The sequence below is a fragment of the Chrysochloris asiatica genome, unplaced genomic scaffold (assembly GCF_000296735.1).
Source record: "Chrysochloris asiatica unplaced genomic scaffold, ChrAsi1.0 scaffold00004, whole genome shotgun sequence".
Classification (NCBI taxonomy): domain Eukaryota; kingdom Metazoa; phylum Chordata; class Mammalia; order Afrosoricida; family Chrysochloridae; genus Chrysochloris; species Chrysochloris asiatica.
Window position 1 is genome coordinate 45,680,160 of NW_006408522.1, and position 21,327 is coordinate 45,701,486.

General features: G+C 42.9%; 1 protein-coding gene across 1 annotated transcript in view; it reads left to right on the top strand.

Moving 5' to 3' along the window:
* The window catches only part of RYR3 (ryanodine receptor 3), a 775,913-nt gene that overhangs the window by 477,905 nt on the left and 276,681 nt on the right, over positions 1–21,327 (top strand). Inside the window, exons 28-32 of the mRNA XM_006831810.1 lie at positions 9,557–9,765; positions 14,095–14,270; positions 15,234–15,270; positions 17,112–17,275; positions 20,944–21,109. Of these exons, the coding sequence (XP_006831873.1) occupies positions 9,557–9,765; positions 14,095–14,270; positions 15,234–15,270; positions 17,112–17,275; positions 20,944–21,109 (752 nt within the window). The remainder of the gene's footprint in view (positions 1–9,556; positions 9,766–14,094; positions 14,271–15,233; positions 15,271–17,111; positions 17,276–20,943; positions 21,110–21,327) is intronic.

Consider the following 21,327-nt stretch of genomic DNA (forward strand, 5'->3'; position numbering starts at 1 on the left):
AAATCTTTCTACCTACCTAGTAATAAAAATGTGAAGGATACAATTTCATAGGCAAGAGCAGCACAGCTGTGTGAATGTGTGTATATAAATATTCTTTGCTTACAGAGTATTTTTTTGCTTTATAGAGCACTTTCCAACTTTTGCAAACAGCTATTGTCTCCATCATGCACCTCCAACTGTAAAGCCTTAGAAAACTTTAAAGATATTCTTAATACAAATCATTGGTAAAAATAAAAAGGCTGCAAGTCAATGTATTTTCCTAGAAAGACAGAATGACTAACACCAGATTTGGTCATTATTTAATGCCTTCTGAAAAAAGAGTTTGAAATCATTATTTTTAAGGAAAGAACCCTACTTGGATAGACAAGTGAAATAGATGTTGTCAGGAGAAAGAATGGTTGGCATGGGGTTGTAGAGGCAGAGAAGAAGAAATAATGTAGGTGGACATCGGAGTGGTGTGAAAGGGCTATCTTCTGATACTGCCCTTGGGAAACTGATATTTACCAAGTATTCACCATGTTCAGTACTTTCCCTTGCAGTCCTGAAGGAACACATAAAACAAGAAGATGCAGGCTTATCCCCAGGAAAGTGACTTACTGGGGGAAAGAGTCCGAAGACCTGGGTCCTTTTCTGGGCTCTATTCTTGTGTGACGTGGGGCTGAGCCTTTGGCTCATCTGTAAGGAATTGATAAGACTTTCGTATGTCATGCAGTTATAAGAATGCAGAAAACCTAAAGCTTGGCCACTTAGATCGTGGACCACTCATTAGGAATGCAGAACCTCAGAACCCACACCAGACCTATTGAAACAGACTGCGTTATAACAAAGTATTCCTATGCACTGTGATGTTTGAGAAGCAGTGTTGTTGTTGAGTGCAGTCAAATGGTTTCTGACTCACAGCCACCCTGTATAGGGTTTCTGAGGAGAGACTAGTGAATTTGAACCACCAACCTTGTGGTTGGAAGTCCAGTGCTTATCCTACAGCACCTAAAAGCAGTTTGGTTCCAGCTCTTCCCAGGGACTGGTGGGTTTCTTCACACCCTGAGGAAAAGCCATCCTTCAAAGTGGGTGAAACCAGTCAGACTGCACAAGGGAGTCAAATACAGAGATCTTATGAATTGTCTAGTAAACAGACTATAAAATGGACAAGGTCTTGGGATTAATTCTTTCATCTTCCAAGATCCCCCACCCCTAGCCCTCAGGTGTATTGTCTTAGGGAGACTTGGAAAGGTCAAATAGCAAATGTTGGCGTTTGGGCCACTTGAGGGCCTTAACTAGATCCATCATATCTGCTCAGGAGGCTTCTCGGTGGTGTGGGGCATACTATGGGTACAGTTTTTAGAAATCATCCATCAGTGAGATTTACTGAACATCTACTGTGTATGTCCCAGGCACCGGGCCAGATGCTGGGGTACAGTAGAGAAGCAAAGAGATCTCCTGTCCTTGAGACAGAATCTTGCTTCCCTTTCGACTCCTTCCAAGACACTCCCTAGTAACCTCCTTTTAGAGGAAGCTGGAAAGGCAGATAAAGGTGCAAGATTCTAGCCTCAAATACTAAGCCCTAGGCTCTTTCATTCAAGACACTTGTCTACTCTGGAGCAAGTAGACTTGGTCTACTTGGGCTTTACCCTCATGGAAATGGAGAACTGGTGAAGAGTTTGAACAGAGGCTTGCTATAAAGGAGAGATGTTTTAATATGTTTTCATTTTAGAGGTTATATCTGAGTTGTAATGAAAAGATGCCTCATTATCCCTTCGTGTACAGCTACATGATTTGACCTTCAGAATAACAGTGTGTTATTAGGAAGCTGTTTCATAGTAGAATTTGTAGTGTAATGTGTTAACACATTATATCGTAGTTTTGTATCACACTTTAATAACACATAGACAAGATAATTGGAAGGCTGTTTCAGTTCTGTGGTGCTCCGAAGCTGGCAGAGGCAGTTGACAGGAGGCCAGAAGATGGCCTGTTATCCTCTGGTAACAATAGCCCAGAGCCCAGAATAACGTATAACATCTCTCTGCTCTCGGCAGAAAGTGGTAAGAAGCAACAAATCTTGCCTCAAGCTGTTAAGGAAAGCATTTGGAAACATAGCATTTTATGCATTGTAACTCCTCCCTTGAAATCAAATCTCTATGTGGTTGTGTTCTTGTTACCAGCCTGCCATCCTTGATTATCTCAGTGGGAGTTGCTGTGTGGTGGGATATCATTAACCCTTTGGAGGAAGGATTAGGGCAGGCATTATAATTTCTGATGTTCTATATAAGTTCTTATCTCAGTGTCCAATGCAGCACAAAGACTCTCTCTTTAGAATGTTGTTCTAACCCTTGTTTCCTACCGTGGTCCTGATTTGAACCATCAGCTCTTAATGAAACTTCAGAAGCCTTCAAGGTAAAACTTTTACTACTAGCTTTCTTATTTATATAATTGGAAGGAAAAGAGGATAAAATCCTGAACATCCTGCTAGACCTCAGAGCGTGATATCTAGAAGAGACAGAGCGTTGGTCTCCCATGACTCCTCTCTGCCCTAGAGCCCCCACCTCCTGCTCCAACTCTGAGTCTGTAGGGGCAGGCTCCCAGGTTGTTCCTGTCCATTGGCCTATTGGACTTTAAGAGATCCCCTGCCTCAGCCGGCAGTTCTCCATGAGGCAGAAGAAACTTATTTGCAGGAAGTGTCATTGCCATCTGCCCACAAAGACACTCGCACCAGTGTCTCTCTGTCATTCTGTCTCCAGATGGGTGATGTGCTTTGGAGATAACATCTTGCTTCTATAAGGCTCTGTTTTCTACAAGGCTGATGACCATCTCGCTATTGTCCCTGAGCTCCATCTTCATGAAACTAAGCCAGATATTAAACAAATGGGTAAGATGCATGCTGCAGAATTGAGATTCTCAGAAACATCTCAGGAATGGTCTTGGTAGCCATCTGACCACCTCTCCCAGAGATCTGTGTTGTCATTGGTAGTTCTTGTCCAGAAGTCCCTGGGTGGTGTAAATCGCTAACACACAGCTGCTAACCAAAAGTTTGAAAGTTTGAGTCCTGGTCACCTACTTCCTATGAAAATCCTATGGAGCATACTTCTACTGTGACACACATGGGGTCTCCATGACCTGGAATCAACACTGTGACAAACTGATAGTTGGAGCATTCATAGTGATTCTCTCTCAGGTCTTTTCTTTACTCTGAAATGAAACCAGTATTTTTCAATTAATGAATTTGTTGGTTCCAACTCAGTGGATTCATTGGGTTTTGTACTAGAGAAAAAACATGTGTGGCGCCGTAGAATAAACACTCACGGTCAGAACAGCAAGGTTGGAGATTCAAAGCCACTCCTTGGAAACCCTATAAAGAGTTGCTATGAGTCAGAACCAACTTGATGACACTTAACAACCAGAAGAAGTTATGAAAAGGTGACTTTCCTGCTATGTTGTTGATAAGTACAGTGGAGTAGATTCCGACTCGTAGTGACCCTGCACAGGGTTTCCCAGGCTGTAAATCTTTATGGGAGCAGAATGTCTCATCTTTCTCCCGCAGAGCCGCTGGTAGTTTTGAACTGCTGACCTTGAGGTTGGCAGCCCGACTCGTAACCACTACACTACCAAAGCTCCTTTACTCATTTAATTATAAACCTAGTGTGAGACTTTGTGATAGTATGTTTATCAGAACCTGAGTGTCTTCTACAAAATGTAAATATGTGTGTTCGTGCCATTCCTTTCCTGAGTAGATACCTACTTGCATACATTTCGGTTTAGGATTATGTCATTTTCAGATTGTCTCCTCAAAGATGTATCAGTTGGTTGCATGTAGGGAAGGGGCATATTTCTTATCCCCTGTTAGTTCTCAGTCTTATTTGAGGTAAAAGTTTATTAAGTTGTTGCAAAAATATAAACCCTTGTTTATGTGAGCCGGTGCCCATGGTGATGCCATGCAGCCTTACTGAGTGACTCTATCCAGGTGGACTCCAGAGAGCCATGTGTCTACACATAGTCCTTTTCCTCTGCAAAATGATAAATCACATGACACATAAGGAAACTCATTGGAAGGTAAAGGAAGAGTTAGACACCAAGCAAGTTAGAGTAACTAAGAATTAAGAAGCATTCTCCTTGGCGTCACTTCCCATTGCTTGCTCAGAGAGACCTTGAGCAAGATCTTCACCTTTTGAAGCTTCAATTTCCTTATCTGTAAAACAGCATAATAGATAAATCTGCAGCGCAGTAAGCCCAATGCCTGGCGCTGAGCAAGTGGTTCATTATTATCAGCTGTTGTCACATTTGTCTTGTTATTGTTGTCTCTCCTTTATCACGTGCAGTTCTAAAACTACACGGTGTTTTAATATCTCACGGGAGGAAATTTTAGAAACAGAGAGGTCATTAGTGCCTGCCTTTTAGCCCAGTGGAGACAAATCAAGTGTTCTTCCTGGAGAGAGAAAAAAGTGCTGGAGCCTTAGGAGGATTTGTCTCGCATCTTGGTCCTTTGTGGCTCTTCTTTTCTGCTGCTTTCTCTTCTGGGTTGGCCCAGCTGTACCCACTCAGGCCCCAGGAGGTCTCCACCACTCTCCCTCCCGCTATGTTCGCTTCCATGGCCTCTGTTAATGTGCTTCATTCTCATGAGGTGTCCGGCTCTTCCCTGCAGAGAGGACTTTCTGTAATGAATTCAGTCCTCCGCCCTGGGACTTGGCATTCTCTACAGCAGTCATGCTCTCTCTTGCTGGCACTGATTGGCAGCTGACCTGTGAGTCATGAGGCCTGGGATCCAGTCTCGTTTTGTCACCTGCCCTTCTCATGACCAAGGTCAAGTCCTCAGTTTTACTTTTAGTTGACTGCTGCCCTTCAATAGCTTAGGATTGCTGAGGAGCCCAAATTCTAAAGAGAAACTGGCTTCTTGCACATATTACCCTTTTTCCTTCTGTGTGTATCTTACCTTGTCAGTGAAGCTTTGACTGGCAAGTTATTCATGTGTCCTCAGGCTAAAGTTGTTGCTTCTGCTTCCTTCCCACTCAGGTTTTTAAACAGGCCCTTCACTTACCCTACTGGCCAAGTTAATGGAGAAGAAAGCAACAGAGAGATGTTCTTGAGACGCCCTTTCTCTGCCTTTATCCGGGTTTTCTCAGGAGGGTTATCTGGGTTAGGTTATCCTACCTTAGCAGAAGCCAATATATCATGGGGATGGGGATGGTTTGTAGCATAATACTCACTTTCCATGAAGGAACTCACTGCACAAAGTTTGTGGAAACATTCCATTATCTTTTCATTCCCTTTCCTTGAGTTTTTTGAAGCCCCCCCACCCCCTTCATATCGTACATCTATTGTCTCCATTTCTAGAAGCTCCCTAGGACTGAGACAGTTTTTTCTCCTCTCATATCTTTTCATGACATGCACCTCACAGAACCCTCTGCCCCAAATAGGGATACAGGGAATTTTGCTGGTGAGCAATCCTTACTCTGTAACTGCTGTTTGATTTTCAAAGATTGATTCTTTTAACATCTCTTTCTATAGAATTGTGATGACATCATCTACCACAGTCCTTAGCCCTAAAGTGCCAGAGTGTAGCAGGTCTCAGGATGTCACATGAATGAGAACTTGTCCATTTCACCAGTTCATGTAGCATCTGGAGTGACAGCCACCTGTCTACTCTGTCGTAGCTGTCCGTGAGGGGAAACTCTTTGTGTGAGCATCACCCTCATTTTTCTAAAATAGCATCAAAGTGATTTTGTTTTTAGAAATGGTATTTAAAGCAGGTGGAGTTCATAAGTGATGCAAATTATTTCTGTCCCATTGGAAAGGTTGGGGGTTCTAGTCTACCTAGAGGCACCTCAGAAAAAAGACCTGGCAATCTAGTTCAGAAGAATCAGCGTTGAAACCTTATAGAGCACAGTTCTGCTCAGAAACACATGTCAGTTCAGGATTGAGTCAGTGACACCTGTTTGTTACGTTTTCTTCTGATGTGCTAAATGAGGTCATAATTTCTGAAGTACACAACTTAGTTTGAGAAGGATTTACTTTTCACTTCTGTGGCTTGTTGCTTAAACAGAAGCCCGTGGCCTAGCTGTAGGGCTACAACATTTGCTCTGTTAATACTGCTGGTAAATGCTGTCAAGTTGCTGCCAACTAAAAGTGAACTCTGTCTAGGATTTCTAAGGCTGTATGTGTTTGCAGGAACAGAAAGTCTCATCTATCTCTCATGGAGCATCTGGTGGGCTCGAACCACCAACCTTGTGGCTCTCGGTCCACTGACTATTGTGCAGAGCTACCAGACTACCAACATTTATTCTGTTGTTGCTAAGTTGGTTCTGACTCAATGTAACCCTGTATAAGGTTTCTGAGGCGTTAAATATTTAAAGGAGCAGAAAGCCTCATCTTTGTCTGGCTAAGTAACTGGCAGGCTTAACCTGAAGACCTTGTGGTTCACAGTCCAGTGCTTACTGTATGGAGCCATCACACTCCCAACATTTGCATTAGGAAGAATTTTGGCCTTGGATCTTAATGAAGACAAATAGCTGCTGTTTATTGTAAGTTCTCCCAAAATTTCTCCTGAAAATAACACTCCTAACCTAAAATAATTTGCAAGGTTGGTGGTTCAAGCTCACCAACCTCTCCTTGAAAACCTCTATGGGGTCTCTATGGGTTGGGACCAATTTGATGGCACTTAACAACAACAACATGCTAGGACTGTGGAATCCTGGTGTGGTCTTGTGGGATAAAGCACGGGATCACAAAGTTGGCTTTGAACCACAAGATTGGTGGTTCAAATTCAACAGGCCCTCCTTGGAAACCCTATAGAGGGTCACTACGAGTCAGAACCGACTCAACGGCACTGATGTAGTCCTGGTGTGGTGCTGTAGGGTAAGCACTGGAATGCTGACTACAAGGTTGGCAGTTCAAACCTACCCGCTGTTCCTCAGAAACCCTATACAAGATTGCTATGAATCGGAATGAACTTGACAACACCCAACAGCCACCCTAGGAATGACACCAGGTTTCTCTGTGGGGAACTTGGATTGCTGCTTTAGCAGTTTGTTTGCCCCTTCTCGCCAACTGCCTGCCTTCCACATCCTCTCAAATTCCAGATAATTGGTGCTTTCCCGGCTTTGCCAATTTGTTGGTTCATAATTGTGATTTATAAATACCCTACAAGCAAGAACACCAAACAATTTTGACTCGTGCTTTGGCCTGCTGTGTATGGTAGTTTTTTAAAATATGATAAGGATGCAGAAGCAAACTCGGAAAGACAATAGCTGTGGAAGGGAAAAGGAGGCGTTTTCTGTTGTAACTCGTAACTCTCTCCTTTCTGCTTAGATTGGAAGGGAAATAGTAGACAAGAGATGTGGGAGTTAGTCAATTGTATTTTGTAAAAGAAGGGAACCATACTGCTAGCTTCTAAAAACATCTTAGAATCATGCTTTCAAAACTGGAAGTACCCACGAAGACCTGGGGGAACGCTAGATGCAAACTGCTTAGTGAGAGAAGTCAGTCTGAAAAAGCTCCATATTGTCAATTGGGTGCCATTCAGGAAAAGACAAAAGTATAACATTAGTGAAAAGATGTTGGTTTCCAGGAGTTCAGTGGGTAGGGGAAAAGGTGAATTAGTGGAACACAGGATTTTTAGGACAGAGAAACTGTTCTGTATGATATTGAAATGGTGGGCACGTGAAATGATATGTTTGTTAAAATTCATAGGATTTTACAACACATGGAACTCAAAACCCGAGTCAATGGCAACTCATTGTGACCCTACCAGGCAACATAGCTCTATCCCGCAGTTTCCACGGCTGTAGATCTTCACAGAAGCAGACTGCCACATCTTTGTCCTGAGGATCGGATGGTGAATTTGGAGGGCCAACTTTTCATTTAGCAGCCTAGTGCACATACCACCAGGGCTCCAGTACAGAATGAACCTTAATTTAAACCATGGACTTTATTAGTTAAGGTGCCACTTGAAAGCAAGATGCTACTAATATCTATAATACAAGTATTGGTCTCTACTTTTATGGAGCAAAAGAGAAAGAAGGAAACCAAAGACTCCAGTAAGAAGTTGGTCTGCAGGACAAATAGCCTCCATGAACGACAGCCTCATCTACCCTGAAACTAGAACTAGATGGTGCCCAGCTGCCACCACTGACCATTCTGACTAGAGACACAATAGACGGTCCCAGATCGAATGAAAAACAAACGTAGGTCAAAACTCAAAATTTTAAAACTGGGTCAGACTTAGTGGAAGAATCCCTGAGACTATCACCCTTTAAACTTTGGATTGAAACTACTGTTCGAAGTCACCTTTCAGCTAGAGAGCAGATTGGCTGATGAAATAAACTATCACTCATGAACATTGTGTGCCTTCAAAAAACCATCTATGTGAGACCGAATGGTCAACTGTTAAACGCTGTTGAGAAGGGAGGTGGGGCTAGACAGAGAAACTCAATTAAAGGAAAGTAATATGGATGTGCACACCATGAAAAATGTAACCAATGTCATATCTTGTATTGTTGTTAATTGCTATAGAGTCATTTCTTACCCAGAGTATCCCTGTATAGGGCTTCTGAGGAGTGGCTAATGAGCTTGAACCTCTGACCATGTGGTCCAAACCAAGTTTATAGTCCAATACATTATTAACCCACAGTGCCACACAAGGACTCCCACATTTTGTATAGTAATGGTGAAAAGAGAACTAATTTGCTGGGTAAACTTTGACCAAAAACACAACAAATATTTAAAAAAAAAAAGATGTTACTGCTCAAAGAAACAGGATGTGCTTTGTGTGCATTTTTTCTTTTAGATGCCTGAGGTGACTCAGCAGGCCTACGTGCAACAGAACGAAGTACTGCTCAGTCCTGCGTCCTCCTCACGAGCCCGTAGCTGCAGCTACCATGTCAGCCCACCACATTAGGGGAGTCTTCTGTTTTGATGACCCTTTAGAAAATAGTCTACTGAAAAAATAAGAGTAAATGGACTCCTTTAGTCTATCCCTTTCAATTCGCTAGTGAAAATATCGAGGCCCAGATTTGCACAAAGTCCATCTTCATAGTTCTTGTGTTGTTTGATTCAAAACATCCCTGACCTAATACAAATGTTTGGAGTCTTGGCGTGGCGCTAAGTCAAGTCAATTTGAATCTCTAGGTTATCAATTCAAATGCAACAACCAGTCACTCCTCGGAAATCCTATACAGAGTAGCTATGAGTCAAAACCAACTGTATGGCATTAACAGCAAAAATATAAATATTAACTAAGATTCTCATAAGGAATTTCACTTTTTTTTTTCTCCCATTACTTTTACACTTGATACTTAATTACATCTCAGTAATAACCTTAGTTGGGTGATTGCTTGTTTTCTAAAATGTTTGGGGACCAGTTCGTGTTTCTTGTCTGTGTACCAAGGGCAGCTATTAACTCCATTTCCACGTAGTTAAGTGTATGTTCCAGGAAGAAACGACAAAGGGGTGTGGCTCAGCTTTTCTTCTGTGACTCGGAACCAACGCAGAAGCAAAGGTTCAGCATCTTCCCAGTATCCTGGGAGTGGTACTGCTGGCTGAAGCAGATATTTCTTTGACTCTTTTCTAGGCTTTGTGCCCATCTGCTCTCTCGGGCTGTCTCAGATCGGCCGTATGAACCTCGGGATGGATGCCAGTACCTTCAAGTATTATACCATGTGTGGCCTCCAAGAGGGCTTTGAGCCTTTTGCTGTCAACATGAACCGAGATGTTGCAATGTGGTTCAGCAAACGCCTTCCAACGTTTGTCAACGTGCCAAAGGATCATCCACACATAGAGGTAATGATACAAACTGGGGGTGGTTCTGGCAGGGCAGGTGGGTCAAGACATTAAGCTCCTGCTAATTCCCCTGTCAACAAACACTTGCTTACCTAAGCCCATGGCCTGTCAGCTGCCCAGCAAATGCTCCACCAGTCCTCAGAGCTGTGACTGAGGCACCATAATTGAGACAGCTTAGTTGAATCTTACAAGGACAATAATTCTTCAGACCTCACAGAGAGACTCCTTAGTCCGATGGGCTTCGGTGTTTTCTTGATGTCTCCTTAATATTACTAATATAAAATGTCCAGAAACCGTAAATGTTCCTTTCTGTTAAAAAGATGAGTACATGTACTCAAGATTATACTTCATGGACTTGATTCATATATGTTCATATCATGGTGGATTTTAGGCCCTGTTTAATTTTGATGGTGCCATTTCCAGGATTTTAAGCAGAAGTATGTAGTACGTGATTATAAAGTTCCCACTTTGTAGAGGAAACTGAGAGGAGCCAAGGTTCTAACAAGCATAGTTTGGGTTCTGGTTCTATATCTACTTGGCTCTACCTTGTCCATGTATACTGTGGATTTTTCATGAGAGTCAGAGCTTGTGAAAAACTAAACAAATGCACTCCATCAAAGCATTAATTAGAGTAGATCCAGCACTTGGTACCATCAGACTACATTGTTTCTGTTAGGTACTGTCTAGTCAGTTCCAACTCATAGCAACATAATGCACAACAGAATGAAACACTGCCCACTACTGCACCGTCCTCACAATTCTTGCTATGTTCGAGCCCATTGTTAGTCCATCTCTTTGAGGGTGGTCTTCTTTTTCATTGATCCTTCACTTTACAAAGCATGATGTCCTTCTTCAGGGACTTGTCCTTCCTGACAATCTGTCCAGAGTACGAGAGATGACGTCTCACTAGCCTACCTTCTCAGAAGGATTCTGACTGGACTTCTTCCAAAACAGATTTGTTTGTTTTCTGGCAGTCCATGGTGCTTTCAGTATTATTCACCAGCACCGTAATTCACATGTATCAATTCTTCAACCGTCTGCCTTATTCATTGTCCAACTTTCTCATACGTATGAGGCAGTTGAAAATACCATGGCTTGAGTTAGACACACCTTAGTCCTCAAAGTGACATCTTTGCTCTTGAACACTTTTAAAAGTTCTTTTGCAGCAGATTTGCTTAATGCAATATGTCAATTTGATTTTTTTGATTGCTGCTTCCATGTCAGTTAATTATGGATCCAAGCACAATAAAGTCTTTGACAACTTCAGTGTTTTCTCCATTTCTTGGCCCAATTTGAGGATTTTTGTTTTCTTTATATTGAGGTCAATTCATACGGAAAGTTAGTCTTTGATCTTAATCAGTAAATATTTCAAGTCCTCTTCACTTCCAGCAAGCAAGGTTATGTCATGTGCATATTGCAGGTTGTTGATGAGTCTTCTTCCAGTTCTGATGCCATGTTCTTCATCATATAATACAGCTTCTTAACTTATTGCTCAGCATACAGATTGAATAAATATGGTGAAAGGATACAACCCTGATGCACACCTTTCCTGATTTTAAACTGTTCTACATCCCCATGTTCTGTTTGAATATCAGCTGCTTGGTGTATGTATAGGTTCTTCATGAGCACAATACAATGTTTGGAATACCCCTTCTTCATAGTGTAATCCATAGTTTGTTATCCACATAGGCAAATGCCTTTGCATAGTCAATGAAGAACAAGTAAACATTCTTCTCATATTCTCTGTTTTGATCCAAGAACCATCTAACATCAGCCATGATATCTCTCATTCCAAGTCCTTTTTTGAATTGGGCTTATATTTCTGACAGTTACCTGTCAATATACTGAATCAACTATTTTTTCATTATTTTCAGCAGAATTTTACTTGCAAGTGTTACTCATATCATTTGAAGATTTGTGCACTCCATTGGGTCACGTTTCTTTTGAATGGGCACAAATATGGATCTCTTCCATTTGATTGGCCAGGTAGCAGCCTTCTAAATTTCTTGACACCAGCACTGCATCAGAGTCCTGGGGTGATTGTGTGGGTTAGTGTGCCAGGCTGCAAAGTCATTTGGACTGTAAGGTCGGCAGTTCAAGCTCACCAGCTATTATTCCTCCGAAACTCTCTACAGGGTCACTATGAGTCAGAACCAACTCAGCGGTACTTAACAAAAACAACAACAACCAACCCTGCATCCGTTTGTGGAAACATCGCAATTTGTATTTCACCAGTTCCTGGAACCTTATTTTTGCCAATGCCTTCAGTGATGGACTTCTTTCTCCAATACCGTTAGTTTTGATCATATACTACTACTTGAAATGGCTGAACATCGACCAATGCTTTTTGCTACAGTGAATCTGTATTTGTTACATTTTATTTTGAGGCTTCTTGCATTATTCAATATTTTACCCGCAGATTCCTTCAATATTGCAACCTGAGGCAGGAGTTTATTCTTCAGTTCTTGCAGCTTAAGAAATGCTGAGTGTATTCTTCCCATTTGGTTTTCTAACTCCAGGTCTCTGCACATTTCATTATAACACTTTGTCTTCTCAAGCTTCCCTTTGAAATTTTCAGTTCATCACTGTAACTTCATCATTTCTTTTCATCACTTTAGCTTCTCTGCACTCAAGAGCAAGTTTCAGAGTCTCTTCTGACATCCATTCTGATCTTTTCTTTCTTTTTAATGGCCTTATGCTTTCTCTCTCTTTATATGAATGATTTCTTGTCATCCCACAACTTTTCTGGTCTTTGGTCATTAGTGTCTAATGCATCAAATCTATTCTTGAGATGGTCACTAGATTCAGGTAGGATACATTATTCAAGGTCACATTTGGCTCTCATGGACTTGTTTTAATTTTCCTCAGTCTCAGCCTGAGCTTGCATATGAAGAATTGATTAACTGCCTTGTTTTGACTGACAATACTGAGATTTCTAACATCTCTTCCCACAGATGTAATCATTTTGATTCCTGTGTCTTCTATCTGGTGAGGTCTCTGTGTATAGCTGCTGTTTATGTTGTTGAAAAAACATTTCAGTGAATTGGTGTTGCAAAATTCTATCATGTAATCTCCAGCAGTGTTTCTTTCACCAAGGCCATATTTTTCAACTATAGATAATTCCATTGTTTTGACCTTTCCTGTTCCAGTCACCAGCAATTATCAATGCATCTTGATGACTTGTTTGATCAATTTCAGCCTGAAGTTGGTATAATTCTTCAATTTCATCATCACTGGCATTGGTGCTCACTGCATAATTTGAATAATATTGGTATTAACTGGTCGTGCTGGCAGGAGTATAGATATTGTCCTATCAAAGACAGCATTGTACTTCAAGATAAATCTTGAAATGCTCTTTTTTGACAATGTGCGATGCCATTTATCTTCAATTTGTCACTTCCAGCATAGTAAACCATATAATTACACAATTGAAATGACCAGTACTGTTCCATTTCAGCTCATTAATTCCTAAGATAGCGATCTTTACATGTTACATTTAATTTTTGACGACTACCAGTTTTCCGAGATTTATACTTCCCACATTCTGTGTTCTGATTGCTAATAGATTTTAGCAGCTGTTCCTCATTTTGAGTTGTACCCTACCAGCAGATGAAGGTCTCAAAAGCTTTGCTCCATCCACGTTACTAAGGGAAACTCTCCTTTGAGGCAGCAGCTTTCCCTAGTTGTCTTTTGCATGTCTTCCAACCTGTGGAGCTCATCTTCCAGCACTATATATTAAGACAGTGTTTCACTACTACTCATAAGGTTTTCAGTGACTTACCATTCAGCAGGTGTCCACCTCTTCTTCTTCCTAGTCTGTCTTCATCTGGAAGCTCTGTCTCCACCATGGGTGACCCTGCTGGTATTTAAAATACCAGTGGCCTAGCTTCCAGAATCACAGCAACACATAAACTACCACAGTATGACAAAATTAACAGACAGGTGGTGGTCCACAAGTATAGGTGTTTAGAAATTATAACTTGTATTTAGGGAGACAGTTGATTTCATAACACCCCTCTGTGAACACTGTACTCCATCACCTAGACATAAGTGCCTCTTCTCTGCCCTTTACCTTTGGGCCTTCAGTAACACAATGGGCTTCTTTTCCAATCTCCACTTGACCCAGGTAGAAGCAGATCGGTTATTTTCTATATTGCAGGTTTCACATAGGTGATGAATATCAGAGTTTTGGTTCTCCCTGGTAACAAGCTTGCTTTTAGAGTTCTGTACACACCTGCTTTGCTGTGTGTAATGTCATTGAGGGAGAGAGGGACCCAGTCCAGGTCAGGCTCTCAGGTATATCAGCGTAAGGACCGGTGGTTATTCTAGGTCGTGAGGATTGACAGCACCATGGACAGCCCTCCGTGCCTCAAGGTGTCTCACAAGACGTTCGGCACACAGCACAGCAGTGCCAACATGATTTACTGCCGCCTGAGCATGCCTGTGGAGTGTCACGCCTCGTTCAGCCACAGCCCCTGTCTGGACAGTGACGCCTTCCAGAAAAGGTGAGGGTGACGCTGCCAGCCTCTCAGATATGCCCCTTGTGCCTGCTGCAACGTTGGTTTTTTGTTGGTTTTTACCTGAACTAGTTTTCCTTGGCTTGCTTGTTTTGACCTGAGTGCAGGAACTCGATGCAGAGGGCTCTCTCTGTTTCAATCAGGCAGAGTAATGAGGATGGGTGTATGGTCCCTGGTTCTGTAGCAAACAATCAGGATAAACAGAGTCTCTACTGCTCATGAGTTCCCTGAGCCCCTAGTCAACTTGATGCCCACATTTCTTGTGTTTGGAGAGTAAAATGAATGTGGGTGTTTGAGAGCATGCAATTGTTGATGTTAGAACTTCCTGGAGATAAATATGCCTTCTTTGCATGATTATGGGCAATGTCTCACCCAGCAGCTACGCAAATCATGAGTAACATGATGCCTTCCTTCCCAATAAGGGCTACATTCTGTGGTTTCTATTTGTAATCACTGCTGTGTCTTGAGCTGTCTTGTCCAGTTTTCTTCCAGAATTTCACTCTCTACTAATCTTTTGAAGCAAACACAACTGGTTGAGAAAACAGAAGAATCCACTCATAGATAGGCATCCCTACCTATGTCAATTCTGATTTTTCGTATGAGCTGAGGGATAAGAGTTGGTTGTTGTTTGTTGTTGTTAAGTGCCATCAAGGTGATTTGAACTCATAGCAATCCTGTATACAGTTTCCAAGTATGACTAGTGGATTTGAACCACCACCCTTGCAGTTACCAGTCCTGTGGTTGGTTAACCTACAGTGCCACACCAGGGCTCTGCCTTATGATAGCAGCTTACTAACAAACAAGTCCCAAGATTAGTTGGACTCACTCATATATCGGAAATATACAGCTTCTTAAACTTGCCTTAATCGTTAAAGGTAGATCGATTGTCTATCAGAACTGTTGATTCTCTATACAGCTGACTTACTAAAGCATGGATTATTCTCCCCTCAGGAAACAGATGCAGGAAATACTCTCTCATACAACAACAGTAAGTAAATGTGCTCAATTATAGTTTTAATTATTTGATTCTTTGCCGTGCCTGGTGCTATGCCCCTCACAGAAAAGATCTGTCTTGAGATCCTCTTTAATTGCCAATTATTCTGCCTTTTACTATCCATCCTGATGCTTCCAGAACAATGATGCTTCCAGAAATGGCATTTCTCAAATGGGAGAAAGAAATATTCTGAGCCCAGGAGAAGCTCTACCTGTGGCTCCTAATTGAATATCATTGTGGACTTGCTGCCCATTTGCCACAAGGGACCCAGAACTGCCTTGCTGATTGAAACTAACATCACTTCCAGGGTGGGGGAGTAATTTAATCCTTTTGTTTGCTCTTTTATGTAACTTCATGGGTCTGTTCTCCCATCTCTCCATGCGGTGCCAAGAATAGTGTTGAAAGCAATTAAATGAGAAGAAGCAGCAGAAAGCCAGACCCGAAAATGGAAGCTGCTTTTGTTCCTTTTCCATAGCTAGACTTTAATCAAAAACAACAGTGCCTAACGTCCATTTTTTACCCCTCCCATCTGTCTTTCACACCTGGCAAAGCATTTATGCAGAAGGATGCCCATCACCCCTTCTGTAACATTATCAGAGTCTATTGGTTCGCTATCATCTGGAATAAGATTCTTGCCTCAGAGTATCACAAACTTTGTACATGCAGCCATTTTGCATCACTTTCCCATTTGATCCCAAAGTAACCCCCTGTGATGGATATTATCACTCACTCTGAGTACGGAGAAGTCAAACAACTTGTGCAGAGTCACACAATTAATAACTGACAACACCAGGATTCAAGCCTACGTTTATCTGACTGACCCATTTTTCTCCCTGTCAAGAAAACATACCAGACTACAACTAAGAGTGAGTTTATTAAGAACAAATGTTTTCAGTCTCATAAAGAAAATCAGGAAGCAGTCCATCTACCCAGTGCTTCAGCTGTTACTGTTACGTATGTGATAGTCTTCCAGAGATACCAAACAAAATACCACAAACTAGGTGGCTTATAAGCCTAGAAAGGTACCGTCTCACAGTTCTGGAGGCTGGGAGTCTGAGATAAGGTATCCTGCCATGGTGCCTCCTTCTAAGGCTTGGCAGAAGGATCTGTTCTTGTCTTTCTCCTAGCTTCTGGTCACTCCAGACATTCCTTGGCTTGCAGCTGCAGTGACATATTTCCTCTGTCTCCCTGTCTAAATGTCTCTTGCCCTTGCTTGGGAAGGGCACCAGTCATGTAGAATTAGGCCCTAGCCTCCTCCAGGATGACCACATGTTAACCAAACTGATAACAAATTTAAAGACACTGTTTCCAAACGGGAACAGATTCGTAGGTACAGGAGTTTAAGACTTCACCTTTTCTTTTGAGGGGCCACAGTTCAGTCCTTGGACATTTTCGCAAACCAAGCTTTTTCAGAGCTTTCAAAAAAAAATACCCTCTGACTTTACTGTGGAAGTGCAAAGTAGAGCAAGAGTGCTCTGACCTTTTTGGCTGTGACCAACTGTCCCCTGCAGTCTGGGTCTGCCCTGGTGCTCAGCAGAGGATTCACTTTGGGGACTGACTGTTCTGATTGGTGGCCGCTGAGTTCATCAGCAGCGCCTTCTGGGTAAAGCTTGAGAGATTGAGTGCTTCTCCAGGTACTGAAGTCAAACAGAGAAGGGGAAATGGAGGAGGCGAAACTCTCTATGCAGTCTTCCCTTCAAGTCTAGAGAGGCCAGTCATCTCTAGAACTGTGTGTGCTTTTTCAAGCTATGAGGGCAAGTCGGCTGCATCTTCCTTTCTGAATATCAATTCTACTCTGCCATGCAACCACTCACTCCTCTCTGGTCTCCCCACAGCAGTGCTACTATGCAATTCGCATCTTTGCTGGACAGGATCCCTCCTGCGTCTGGGTCGGATGGGTGACCCCAGACTATCACTTGTACAGTGAAAAGTTTGACCTGAGTAAAAACTGCACAGTGACCGTGACCCTGGGGGATGAGAGGGGCCGGGTCCATGAAAGGTAAGGGGGGCTCCTAAGAGAGACATTGAATGGCCACTGGGCTCCTCATCCATAGCACCTTCTTTGTAACCACCCCCATCACAAAAAGAGGGTATCTCTCTTGAAAGGGAGAAATGAAGCACAGTCTTAAAATGCTTAAGTAACCAGGGGGAGAGAGATACCATGGGAGTGATCAGCAGTTTTCGTGGTACAAATACAGGAGAATGTCATCAGGTACCTAAAGCATGACCCAGAATTGGGACACACAGATTAAGAAGTGGAAGATCTAGGGCCAGTCTCTGAATTTTCTTGATGATTTCTAGGCAAACCTCCAATTCTGTGACATCAGAACAAGGCAGGATCCCTGGATGCTTGAAAGATGCTGATTCAGAAGAAATAAACAGATATGCCACATTTTACAGCAGTGATGAGCTTAGATAGCTTCTCCTCCCTAGTGTCTGTAGTAACTGGAAACATCAGGAACGTATATACGACATAGCAAATTCGTGAATAGTCATCACTCAGTAGAAATTAGGGATCTTTAGAAGAGAATCAGGTTTTAGGTATGTTGTTATGTGCCGTGAAGTCTGTTCCGACTCATAGCGACCTTGTACAGAGTTTCCGAGGCTGTAAATCTTTACAGAAGCAGAAAGCCTCATCTTTTTCCCGAGGAACAGCTGGTAGTTTAGAACTGCTGACCTTGCAGTTCGCAGCCGGATTTGTAACCACTACGCTACCAGGTTTTAGGTATACCTGTATCTAAAAGTGGTTCTCAGGTGCTGTGGTCAAAGTCTCAGCCAGATGTACCCCAGAGTTGCCCCAGGAGACTGAGCCTTAAAGTCTCCATCCAGGTTTTCCAGCCAGATAGAGAATGATAGTGTTTTCACCATCTTTACAGACACGTATAGAGATGTAGTAAGTTGTTTCTCAAGCTGGCCTTTCCTGCCTACAAACACAGGCATCTATAAAAGCAATGCTCTTTAGATACCACTGCCCCATTAAGGTCTGGTAACCAGAGGTCAGTCACACCCCTATGTCATCAGGGACCAGTATGGGGCAGTGGCCAAGAGCATGGGCTCTGAAAGCAAACTGCCTGGGTTTTAAACGAGGTTCTGTGACTCAGTAAGTATATGACCATCAGCTGGTCACTGAACTTCCCTGGGTCTCAATTTCCACATCTATAAAAGAGTAATACTACCAAACTCATAGAATGGTTCTGAGGATGAAATTAGTTCATACACAGAAAAATGCTTAGAACACTGCTTGGACTCAAACATTCAATGAATATCAGCTGTGGTGCTATAGAATGAGCCCTGGACTGCTACCACAAGGTTGGTAGTTCAAATTCACCAGCCGCACCCCAGAAATCCTATAAAGGGTGGCTATTAGTTGGAATTGACTCAATGGCACTTACCGGTTGTTATCAGAAGCTGTAAGGTGGTACAGATGATTAATTCACTTGACTGCTAGAGTAATAGGTTACATGTTGAACCAGTAACCACAAGCTCGGCGGTTCAAATCCACCAGTCACTGCACAGCAGGAAGATGAGGCTTTCTGCTCCCATAAAGATTCACAGTCTTGGAAACCCTATAAAAGGTTGCCGTAAGTTGGAACTGACTCTACAGCATGCAGCAGCAGCAGCAACAGTAAACAATTTGAGTCCACTAAGAGGTGCTCTGGAAGAAAGTTCTGGTAGTCTACTTTTGGTAAATATGCCACCGAAAACTCACGGAGCACAGTTCTCTGATGCCCATAGGGTTGACATTAGTTACAATCAAAAGCAAATGGTCATTATTATCATTATTGAATTCCGTCATGTTAAGAGACCCAGGTAGATGCTGTAAGCAACATCTGGTTGAAGTTGGACAGAAAAGCATGTGAAGGCAATTGACCAATCCAGAATTTTTCTTTAACCAGAAAAAGCAGAAGTTGGGTTTATTGCCCCATTTGCTGGCTTGCCTCCTTGGGCAGGTTGCTTGATTTATCTGAGGCTTGCTGACTGCATTTATTGTGAGAATAAACACATTAGCACTTACAAGTTCCACTATGTAGTAAATACTCAGTAATTCTACCCTGCATAGTAAGAAATAAATACAAAAATCGATTTTCAAATGTTTTATTACATTTCAAATTTGGTAGTTTAAAATAGTACCAAAGCCTGTCACTTCACATTGCCACAGCTTCAATACGTTATTAATGGAATTGTTCATTTAGCCTACATGTATTTAGTACTTTAATCACTGAAAAAGCAATAGTAACAAGGCTGCCGATTAACGTTTGTGGAAATTGAGCAATAGCTGTAACTCATCAGGAATGAAGTGGCTCCGTGAGAACTGGTCATCCTGGACTTCGTCTGAGGCCATGACAGCCAGGCCTGGCCATTCACACACTGACTCTACCCTGGCTCAGGTAGCCTGCCCACTCTCACCAGTGCCCACCTAGGAGGGGGCATTGAGGAAGGGTAAGGGCTGCATAGATGGCATCCCTTGGGCCCTAGGCACCTGAGTGCCCCATCTCAGGTGCCCCATCTCCTTCTGACCATGGCCCAGCACAGCTCTGTCACCCACCGGAACTGAGAGCTGGGGCCAGACCCCTGACATCACCCTTCCCCACACAGCCTCCAGGGCAGCCCACCTTCAGGACACTGGCTGCCGCTACCCCTGATCCAGTCCCTTTGGGATTCCAAGTCACCCTAGGCAGCATCTCGTCCCTGCTGGCCCCATTTCAGCCACTCTCTACTCAGCACCCTAGGGTTAGAACAGACCACACTCTCTCTCCCCTCCCAACAGTGAAATTCTATAGTGTCAGCTTTCTTTTTACGTTACAGAAGTCCACTGGTCAGAGACCCGGTCAGAAATCTGTTATTGACAAATGTACACCATTCGTGTACAAAATAGATTTGATTTTTATTGCAAAGGTATACTGTAAGATTATGAGAGGACCAATAAGCGAGGATTAGGTGTGTATGTAAATACCTGTAATGGGGTTCTTAGAGTCCTGGTATGGTGCTGTAGGATAAGCATTGGACTGCTTATCACTAGGTTGATGGTTCAAACCCACCAGCCACTCCTCGGAAACCCTCTACAGGGTTGCTATGAGTCAGAACCAACCTCATAGTACTTCACAACAACAACAAATGGAGCTCTTTGTTCTGAGGATTGATAGCTAGATGAGAAAAGCACCCAAGTTGCAAGTGAGCCAAGAGGGCAGAGGTCATGAACTCCAGGGAGAGGTAGGAGGACATCAGAGACAAGCTTTACCAACTTTGCAAGCCTGCCTGGGTCTGCCTGAGTTTGCAAATTCTGAAGGCTTTGGCCCTGAACATCAGACAGAGTCAGTGAACCTAGATTTTTGTTGCCTTTATACTAAATCCCAATAAAGTCTGTAAGGCGGTCACCTCCTGTGTGCTTCAGTCTGTCATCTCTAAGTGGGAATACCAACATCCCTGTTAACTGTTGTATAAGGAGACTTGTCACTGATCTGTACACTGGATTCTATGGAAGGAGGCAGACCTTCTAAATAGACTATTGGTTCATGCCTGGGTAAACTGTGCTGAAGCTGAATGCATTCACTGAAGAAAGAAATGATTTGGGAATGATGGGAAAGTTTCCTGGAAGTGTTTCTGAGCCATGACTCCAAACTGTCCTAGTCCAGATTCTGTGCTTACTCCTCTTTCTTTGGATTCTAGTGTGAAACGCAGCAACTGCTACCTGGTCTGGGGTGGGGACATTGTGGCCAGTTCCCAAAGATCAAGTCGGAGTAACGTGGACCTGGAGATTGGCTGCCTCTTGGATCTGGCAATGGGTATGCTGTCCTTCTCAGCCAATGGAAAAGAACTCGGCACCTGCTACCAGGTATGGGCAGCTTCAGGGGCGGAGACAGTGGTGGTGTCCCAGGGCTGAGTGTTTGCAGCTGAGCATCCCTCCTCCACCACATAGACACACACACACACACACACACACAGAAATAAACACACACGGATTTGTAACCACTATGCTACCAGGTTTTAGGTATACCTGTATCTAAAAGTGGTTCTCAGGTGCTGTGGTCAAAGTCTCAGCCAGATGTACCC